Genomic DNA, 11,047 nt, shown 5'->3' on the forward strand with positions numbered 1-11,047 from the left:
CAACATATACAATATAAAAATAATTATATTTTAATATTCACATGACATTTGTAATTGGGCAAATACTTTATTGCCTGACAAAGGCATATTTTGTGTTTTCCTTGTTTGGTCTAACATGTTAATAAATGTCTCATTGGCGTAATGGATAAGGTGTCCGCCTAGCGATCGGGAGGTAACGGGTTCGATCCCCACTCGGGAAGCGTTCTCTAGATCTTCCCCAAAGACACCAAGTACTGGTTATAGGCCCAGGAAACGGACTCGAGAGCGTTTCTGTAAGCCCGAGGCTTTCGATGCAATCGAGCTTAAATAAATAGGTTTAAACTAAATAAATGTCTACATGTGTATACTAATGAAAGACACACGCACAGTTTTAAATTTTTATTAGAACATTCGAATACGCTTACTTGAATATTTCATATGTATTATATTCTATCGTTTCGAACGATATAATTTTTCAAAAGTTCTTATATTAACCAATTATTTAAAGTATCAAGATACATATTTAAATATCGTTTTGCTACATTAACTTAAACTTGAATAATGCGTAAACATAATGTACATGTATATGCTTTATATGCATTATTCATACAAAAAACATAACATCGGCACTTGAACGAAATATGACACAGTATTTAATACATAAATTATTGTAAAATAATCAAGTTCATTTTTTTCTATAAATGTTCATGTCAAATAAAAATCAATAAATTGTAGTTTCAAATGATTTTGTTTAAAATTCATTAATGACTATTGAAGGAAATCAAAAGTGGCTTTGGATTTCTTGCCTGTTTTTTCTTCTGTAGCTTCCACAGTGACCTCAGTCCCACCGAAAATCATATTCACCCACACGCCCCTATCTTTACCGCTGTCAGGAACTTCGACCTCTAGCTTACCTATTTGCGAGCATCCTTCATCTGTAACGAACTTCGGGTCCGGATCCAACGATATATAGACGTCAAAGACAAGCGACAACTGGTCGGCCTCCAACGGTGTATATCTTTGTTTTGACTGAGGTTCGCCTACAACCAACTCTTGACCTTTCGTGACATGTTTGGCAAAAACATCCTTGCATTTGACTCTATCACCAAATTTCTCCTTCTTTTCGTTTGGGTGAGTGCCCTGAACAAAATCGCGATACACGCGTATTCCATAGGAGCATTTAGCAACTCTAGAAGTAATGGTGATAGGGTCATGGCCATACAACACAGCTCCTTTTAAAACAGCCAACCCTGCTTCTTCAGGGACTACAATTCGCTTGTCAGGAAACGCTTCAGTTAAAGCTCTCTGCAGCATGTGGGACTCTGAAAATCCACCTACTAGCAGTATGTTGGCCGTTCCTTTGCATGAATCTTGTTTGAAAAGATCCTTCACGTGCTTAACTGTATTTTCACATGATTCTTTATACCATTCCCGCATAATGTCCCTCGGAACGCGAATCTTTCCAGCAGTGTATGCAATCTTTCCAGCATATGGACCTTTCTCAATAGCAGTTTGCATATCAGCGTTTTTTATGGCCTTATACGCCTCCGAAAGAGACACTGGAACTTGTAATGTCTCTTTTCCGACTTTGTCTGGCTCGATGCTTCGTTTCTTCAACTCAAACTGGCGCTGAAGTTCCACCCAATCCTCAACATATGTTGATTTGAATTGCTCAAAAACATCTTTTCCTGAAATACAAAAATGCACTTAAATAGACCATTATTGGTAACGATGATATAGATGTATCCATTCAATGTATTCAGAAACTGTCACACTGTGCTTACCAACAATTTTCTGTAGGAACTCTTCGAAGGCTGCATCAACTCTAGTTCCACCCCAAGCACCTCCGCTGGCGTGGTTCAGTTCTTTCAGTTTTCCTTTTGCAACAACCTCGTGCACAGTGATGTCAACTGTACCCCCTACAATGAATTTTTACTTAGTCCTAATCTAAACGCACACGTAAAAATTTCAAAATGGATCGGGGCATTTGATAAAATTTAGCAAATGACAACCAAATGTAACGTTTCGAATAATGGACATCAAATTTGCTCATTGGTTGAAGAGAAGATAACCTTTCAAGAAAAGAATTTTGCGTTATGGTGTCCAAAAAATTGTTACAATTCGAGAAATTGTGGATATAAATGTCGAACAAACATTGAGAACATGTATTTAAACTATTAGATAGTTGACTGGTTAATGCTATTATGATTTCGTTGACGAATAACTCCAACTCTGATGATTAACAATTACATTATCACTTAATGTGACTTTTAAGCTTCATTATGGGTTAACCCTCGTACTTGAAACCTCTGCAAGGAGTCCGAGAATGTGTCATAATCACTTAAATGGCCTTTTGGTGTAACAGGACATTTGATTTGTGTTTAAACATAATCAGACATATGACCCCTTGTGAAACAATGTTGGCATTAACGCCACATGCATTAGTATGTAATGTTTTTTATAAACGTGTATTTACATTCGTAGTTACATCAGTATTCAGTGTAATTCTAGTAGTATTGGTAAAAGGCAACTGATATTAATATTGAGTCTGCAGAACAAAAGGTCATGCATAATCAAGTCATAATTTTAAGATGTATATTTAAATTCGTGATCGTATCCAGTGTAATTGTATGCGTAAGTGTTTGCGTTCATTTTGTTCAAGTTATCAAACTAAATACCCGATTGCTGACTTTTATGGAAAAAAGGTTGAACATAGCTATAATATAAAGTTAACACATAAAAAATCAATGTTCCTTTTAGCAATAGCCACGGACTCTACATCAATATACGCTCCGTGCAATAGCCAACATTTCAACGTTAGATGTGGTCTGGTAACATAGATTTAACAAGATACAAACTGCTCTTTTTGCGCAACAGTTTATATTGAACACATATTAATGCATCAAGTTAGTGTTCGTGTGCCGTATAAATAGATATCGTTGCGGTAAATTAAAATGAAATAAAGCGCGCCACACAAAAATAAAAACGAGTATTTTGGATCTCTTTAAATCTATGTTACAAGACCATATCTAGCGTTGAAATTTGGCTACTGCTATAAGAAACAAGGATTGTGTATGTGCTAACGTTATTGCTTCGAAATACTTTACGAAATATTTGTTGATTTTGATGTAACTTTAAATAAAGTAATTCTGATGTTTTTCACGTGGCTATAAGCCGCATAAAAAACTTTGTTATATGCACTAGTTTAATTTCTCCAGAAAAATATTTTTAAAAAATTATTTGAAAAAAAAGAGCAACATTTACCGGTGTGTTTATATCCATTTATCATGCACCCTGTTATTAATGCAGTGGCGTAGCCAGACCCACATTTTAGCCGAGGCAGTATCTTATATCATTATATGTGGGTCCGGGGGCATGCCCCCTGGATTTTATTTTTTAACCTAGAACGTCTCTGGTGCGTTTTAAAGTCCATTTAAACCACATTTTATACCTAATTTATCGGAATCGCGGACGCTACATATGACCGTTTAGTATCAATAAAGTTACCACAACAATCTGCTACAAGTTAATTGTCAATTTTAGATTCTGTTACCATAAACGGTGTTTGAAGTGACAATGGTGTAACAACCTTAACTACAGAAAAATATTTAAAATAGTCATATAATTCATTTGAAGTCTGATAGAAAAGAGAAAAAATGAGACGCAATTCTCTCAAACAAGTCATAATATGTACATGGATAATAGAATGTGCTTTATATATTTATTATTGAAATACTAAAATAATATAGATCTACCTTATAATATGAAGAAAACAGATCTATCAAACATTTAAGCCAATAATGTTGCATAAATTGTGAAAAACTTTTTCACTGTCTTGACATGTTTTATTATTCTTCAACTTTTAAACATCAATCTTATTGAACGCTAATTCAACTCTCCTTTCTCCAGTCGAATCCCACATTTGAAAAATATTTTTTCGATTAAAATTCATTAAATTGCCTCAATTTCTTATATAGATTTAATCGTTTGACATAAATTGTCATTTGTTTCCCTGTAATCTCAACATTGCTCTACAAATTTTACCCGAGGCAACCCTCGGTGTGCCTCAGCGTGGCTACGACGCTGTAATGTAAAGCAATACTCATAACTTGAAACAAAATAAACAAACCTCAAATACTTACCGCCAACGTCAACAACCATGTATCGTTGTCCAACGGAAAAGGGAGAAAACTGTTGTACATCTGTCTGTTTCGCGCCGCTGACGACCAGGTTCTCTATCGGAAGATGCATACAAAACAGCGAGGCAGCCTCGGGTTCAAGTGCAATGGTCAACGCATCCATCTTGAGCCCAGCCTAAGACATAATCATTTATATATCATTAACTTGTCACAATCAGATTTTCATTGATTTGTACAATGTGTGAATATTTACTGACATAGAATAAAGAAAAGTAACACAGTTGATATTCAAATCAACTGAGATCAAATAAGTAATTCAATTTTAGCGAAATGTATTTAGCTTCAATGTCTTAAAACTAATTTAAATACTAAGGTAAATTATGCTAATTAAAAAGTTACCGCTTTAGCTGCTTCTCTCATAAACTGTTTCGAACTATCATTCCATATCGCTGGAACTGTCAATACCCACTCAATGTCACTTTCCTTTATTTCGCTTACTCTAAACAAAATGGAAACACATTAAGTGATAATGAATGACGTGTTTGTTGTACATTTACATGTTTATAAAATATGATTTATCCAAAACACTCAAGAAGCATAATCAGAACAGAAATTATTGTTAGCATGCGCGCAAGTGAAAAAATGCCTATACAAATACAGTCCAATATTCAATACAACGTGCAGCTTTGCTATTTGATTTATAGTAAAAACTAACAATCGAAGATACTGTAAATACCAACACAAAAAGGTACATGTTACACAAAGTATCTTCAAATGATGGAACAGAAATGGACACGCACAAGCCAAGTTACATTTCAACCATCTAATTCCCATTAACAGTATTAAAAATACTTGTTTAAATGCACACCTGAGTCGAATTAAAGTCAAGCAATGGTCAACCAGAAATTTTATGCATATGCTAAACACTTTGATTGCATTCATCTTCTTGTTTTGTTCGTCTTCTATCACGGTATCTCGTTTCAGGTTCTGAAAATCAAGAAATTACTACCAATATTATGAGAAAAATTCTAGTTTGCAAGTCACATGGTTTAATTAAATGCAAGCGACTAGTTTCCTAAAACTTCTTCCCTAATGTCAACCATTAGTTTGTTAGAATGTGTGCTTTCATTAATAATGATTGACCCATTCACACTGTATCAAATCAGAGAAATAATGTATCGTGATGTAATTTTAATTGTAGTCATACATTGTCAAACAAATGCCAATAAGTACATTGAAGAAGTTAAAATTGGTTTGTATTTATTTTTCTTTTTTGTTGTGATATAGTCTAAGTCTAAACGTCAAAATCTTTTATTAAGATCTTACTTTCTGCTGGTATAGTCTCATCTTGAATCGCCGGAAATAAAAGTATTTTTTATGATCCTCATCAGCAGCTAATTCTGAATATTTGTCTTCAGCTGCGAACCCAAATGCCTCAAACTCTTGCTTCTCATTTAAAAGGAGCACGGTAGGGGTTTTGCAAGATATCAAATTGCCACCTCCAACCCAATTCGTAAATGTGCTGATCTTTGGAGGATCTGTTTCGAAGTCATGTTTCAATGCCCAGGCATACCCAGAGAAGGTAGTGCCAAAGTCAATAGCTGCCACCACCAACTTTTTCGACTTTGATTTGATTGAGCCATGAGCATGTGCTCGAGCGCCAGCCATCCTCTAAATATAGAAATAAAAGATCGCAAAAAGTCTTTACAAACTACAACTTAAATTGTTAAGATATATATAAGAAGAGTATCCGCTAATTTAACACCTATTTTGATATCGTTGTTAAATGATGAGCTGGAATATGTAGTGATTAACGGTAGTTGAAATAGACGAAAACTAGTGTGTACAGATATGAGTTTGTTTAAATAGTTATCGTTTCTTTTATCACAAACTCTTAAATGTTATCATCTGTTGAATGAATTGTGAGTATGCAAATTGAATAACATGCTACGCCGAGCATGCGCAACACGCGTGTTTATACCGGAAAATGCGTGATTGTAAAAATTATCCCTATGTGGCAAATACCAAATCTGATATGCATCATATGTGTTTACTGCATGGTGATACTTACCCAGTGCTCCAGCTAGGCCCACAGGTGGTAAGCGTGTGGCTATGATATTAATTAGTGAAAACATCATTTTGAATGATAAATAATCATATTATAACGAAAAATTAACTTTTCTGAAAAAAAATATTTCACTATCAAATATATATATAACAAGGTATGCAACTCAAAATCACCCCAAAACGGGGTGCATCGCTTTGAACAGCCATATCTTCATCAATTGTGCAGCGATTTTCACGATCTTGGTCTTATTCAACGCAGAAATGAATTTCCTTTCTGGAAATGTATATGTCTTGCAATATTTTTACAAATGCTGGGTCAACATTTAAGAAATAACACGATACACAACACGCATGACCCAGTTGACAGGGATCATGCTGTCTTTAAGACTGAAATCTTCACGGAGTAAAGGGCAACTTCCCTACAAAGTTCATGTAGTTCGATACCATAATTCAATAAAACGTATGAAAAAACATTATTACCGTTCTTGTCGTTACATTCTGCATCAAGACTAACTGTCCAGCGCCGTTTGAAACCTTTGTTTACATACATTTCAACTAACTGAAATTTTAAACATACGAGTGATTTCATTGGTCCAATGCGGAGGTGTGTCTTTACAACTGGAGATTTCATTCATAAAGAATACATGATCACTGTCAACTGGGTCATGCGTGTTGTGTATCGTGTTATTTCTTAAAAGTTGACCCAGCATTTATAAAAATATTGCAAGACATATACATTTCCAGAAAGGAAATTCATTTCTGCGTTGAATAAGACCGAGATCGTGAAAATCGCTGCACAATTGATGAAGATATGGCTGTTCAAAGCGATGCACCCCGTTTTGGGGTGATTTTGAGTTGCATACCTTGTTATATATATATTTGATAGTGAAATATTTTTTTTCAGAAAAGTTAATTTTTCGTTATAATATGATTATTTATCATTCAAAATGATGTTTTCACTAATTAATATCATAGCCACACGCTTACCACCTGTGGCTAGGCCTATATCGAAGGACGCCGCGCCCTGCCCTCCCAAACCTCCGCCCTGCCCCCCCCCCCCCGAACCTCCTCCCTGCCCCCCCCCTCAAATTTTTTTTTTTTTTTTTTTTTTACATATGATAATTTATAAATCTCTTATTACATTGTTATGAGTTTAATCCTCATTGTAGACATTATATTTGAATGGTTTAAAAATAATGGGAATAATACAATTATTTGTAACATATAAATTAACATGCAATAGGAAGCATTCCAGAAACACCCGCGCGCTCGAACGTGCCCTTTTCACAAAATACTGCGCGTCAAAAGTGCCCTTTTGACAAAATACTGCGCGTCGAAAGTGCCCTTTTGACAAAAAAGCCCCCCTGCCCTTTTCAAATCCTAGCTGGAGCACTGCTTACCATTTGTAAATACTTTTCTTTCATTTGTTACACATGTTTGTTTGTTTTCTTGTTTAGCATGAGCCCACGAACATGTGGTCGATATACATTGGTTGATTACCTCTAATTATTTGGACTTTAAGTTACATACAATACAATAATTTGTTCGGTCATATGGTACGAAAAAAAGATAAAACCATCCTAGTTCTGGCCTCCATAACTTTAAATGTCGCTTTTTATGATTTTTGACAGGCGCGACATTGTACAGGTGTGTCAATACTATTATAAACTGTACGCTGAAGTTTCTTGAGCTAAAACCATCCCAGCAAAGCCATTTATAAACCGAAACAAGATTGACGGAAACACAAATATGGAATATTACTCAATTCAATTTTTATTTTTACCTTTACATAAACCTGCATATGATATTGGTTACATTGTTTCATAGAAAATAAAACATAATACAAAATAAAACAATATCGTGCAGTCCGAAAAGAGCAGAGACGTTCAGGTAAATCATCCCTGTTTTGCAAATATAGAAAACGAAAGTAACACAAAACAAAGCTTTCTCAGAGGAAGTCTTCAGTTTCATAAATATTCTTTATATAAAAGATTCGCAAAAGCTTAGAAATATAGGTAGACTATAGCAAACAATCAAATTTATTTTGATTAATTTACTGATTTCTCTCGAAGAGTTGAAATAACTTCCTTAAACTTAAGTCTAAAGATTACTTCTAACGTATAAGCAAGATCAACAATCAGTATCGAACTTTAGGAACATCAGTCATTACATAACACTGATTAATTTCCTAAGCGATATATATAATAAATGAATTAATGTACGTCACTTACCGCGTATATAGATACAGAACCTTATAGCGTTGCAGTCTTGAAATACACTTTTTCTGTAAGTTATGACAAGTTTGCACAGCTATCACGTGACTTAATCTATTTTAAGATATAAGGTTTTCCCCAAACTTATAGTGCATTGTAATCTCCCGTTTAACAGCGGAAGAGATGTGACTGGTTCCGAGCTCAGCTTTATCAATTTATGTCGTTATTATTCAAATTATACCACACGTAAATATGGTTGATTACTATTATTGTTATTTTTATTTACGACAGAATTCAGTACACTTGCAGTTTGTTAGGAATCAATAATAACTCTGCATGAAAGCTGTGCCTTTCCCGGCACGAAATGCTTAAAGTAAGCTCGATCACCAAAACGCTCCGGACTGAATGGCATAACATTTGGCTCGGTTTATTCTCGAAGAAGCGTTGCTTGTCTTGGATTTAAAACAATACACGGCTGCGTAGGATATATTTTTATTTTTTATTTATTTATATATATTTTTTAAGGATTTTAAGGAAAGTCTGAGATATTCGTTCGACTTTAATATGATTTAAGATCATTTATGCGATATAGGGTTCACAAAGTCTCTGATAAAGGACACGTTTTCTGCTATACAGTCAACAGAAAACTGGTCAATAACGAAGATAAGTAACTTATATAGACACTTAAATATTATATATTTTACACAAAATACTGCATATACGTTCAACATAATATAAATACATAATTCAAAATTCTTTGGTATTACTTCATTATTTAAGATAATGCACTTATCTAAGTCAATATGTTGTGCATTATTGAACATAGTTAATGGGTGTATTTTTTACAGAACGGACATTGAGTTGTCCAGTATTTAGCAACCTATTATGAAAGAAATGACTTTAAGTGCCGGAGAAACGCAGTAGTCCTTCGTGCAACAAAGAGCAATTAAAGCGTTATTGTAAAACAAAGGTGTCGGTGGAATCTGATATTCAATACTTAAGTCTGTCATCCAATTCTGTTTGCGTTTAAAATCCTTAATATATAACGTGTATCGGTACATTATGAAGAAGATATTTCGCCCTTTTCTGTCATTCTGATCCTCAAAACAGACATAATTAAATAAATTTTCTATAAACGTTTCGCGAATAATGTGTTGAAGCCTGATAATGAAAAATATCTATTAATAATTCAACAATGTGGTGGTCTCTTTGGGAGTTTAAATGACGTCGCTGATCTATGTGTGAGGTAAAGCTAGCCGTTAACCGGTTTAAGCATCCAGTTTTTTTTACATTTACCGTTCCAAGCCGGTGACTCCCGAATAAAGCATTTTTTTGTTTTCTGTTTGTATGTTTGTGTATGTGATCTATATGCTGTCAAATGTGAACGGTTGCCTTTAAATGGTTAGTTAAGCTCGATTGAACATTGTCGGCTCGGGTACTACTTAAATGTACCCTGGGTATTCTTAAGTATACTTAAATGTAGCCCGGGTACGGAAAATATACTAACAAGTACCCAGCCATTTTAGACTGTACCCGACTTTTATTCCCGCCCAAAATCCATGTCGTAAAATGCACAATGGAATACGGAGGAAATTCTCTCTGAAAAAAACCCGCGTCATCTACATGCTTTTTGAGCAGGAGTTTAGATAATATAAAGAGGCCATTTTACAGAATATTGACATAAATATGAACATAGCTAATTTGAAAAAGACAACGACAAATTTAGCGTTAGAGTGCCCGGGTACACTTAAGTATATTTAAAGTGACCGGGGTACATTTAAGTATACTTAAGAGTACCCGGGGTACATTTAAAGAGTACCCCAGCCGACAATGACCAATCGGGCGTGAGTTAAGTGTGTGGCTCGGCTATCTCGGCAAACACGTGTTACATTTAAAAATGATATAGTATAATTGTTAACATGCTACAAAGACAGTGGATATGTTTTTTTTACATTGGCCACTTTGAGTCTCGATCATTCATTGTAGAGTGAGTATTAACTTGACGGTCAATTGTTGTCATAAAGGGTTTTGTCTTCGACCTAATTTTCCTACACAGTTATTGTGTTGAATACTATTTACAAGTATTCTTTTTTTCATTTTTAACGGCTGTGACCGCAAAACATATTACGATCATCAGCGAAATACAACTGAAAGCGTTTCCTGATGTTACTGTAACACAGCAGAACAAATACCTCCAATATGACCACCACGCGCTCCCTATGCTCAAAAACGATTTATTGTGATTAATTATGACTTGTTTATTGTAACATATCGTGTATGCAATATTGTAAGTACGTTTTTAGTCAACATGAACATTGTTTTGTCTCATTTCATTATGATGATGCACTTATCTAAGTCGATGTTGTGCATTATTGAACATATTTAATGGGTGTATTTTTTACAGAATGGACACTGTCACGGGGGCATTTTTTAATGTGATGCATGTAATTTGTAAATAATAAGCCATTCGAAAATGAGGGTAGACATTCAAATTTCGAAATGTTTTATGTATAACTTATAAAAATCCAAGAAATGCAATACTGACTTAATAGAGTTGTTTTAGTTGTTCGCTTGCAAACAGCTAATGTAAATCCAGTGTTTTCAGAACCGGTATGTAACGCTAAGATTGACCAAACAAAGTAGCACTGT

The 11,047-nt window shown here is 34.6% G+C and overlaps 1 protein-coding gene across 2 annotated transcripts; it reads right to left on the reverse strand.

Annotated features, from left to right (window-relative positions):
- Positions 1-365: 365 nt before the first annotated feature.
- LOC127879531 (heat shock 70 kDa protein 12A-like) lies at positions 366-8,540 on the reverse strand. 2 transcript variants are annotated; one of them, XM_052426426.1, is made up of 7 exons: positions 8,417-8,540; positions 5,445-5,789; positions 4,987-5,105; positions 4,518-4,617; positions 4,122-4,293; positions 1,764-1,898; positions 366-1,667 (listed from the first exon to the last, which is right to left on the reverse strand). In XM_052426426.1, exons 2-7 carry the CDS (start codon positions 5,784-5,786, stop codon positions 748-750), a joined length of 1,788 nt encoding a protein of 595 aa, XP_052282386.1. In that variant the 5' UTR covers positions 5,787-5,789; positions 8,417-8,540; the 3' UTR covers positions 366-747. The 2 variants fall into 2 exon arrangements, with proteins under 2 accessions (XP_052282386.1, XP_052282385.1); XM_052426425.1 differs by lacking the exon at positions 8,417-8,540 and adding an exon at positions 7,969-8,083.
- Positions 8,541-11,047: the final 2,507 nt, after the last annotated feature.

This window comes from Dreissena polymorpha, chromosome 4 (genome assembly GCF_020536995.1).
Source record: "Dreissena polymorpha isolate Duluth1 chromosome 4, UMN_Dpol_1.0, whole genome shotgun sequence".
In the NCBI taxonomy this organism is placed as follows: Eukaryota; Metazoa; Mollusca; class Bivalvia; order Myida; family Dreissenidae; genus Dreissena; species Dreissena polymorpha.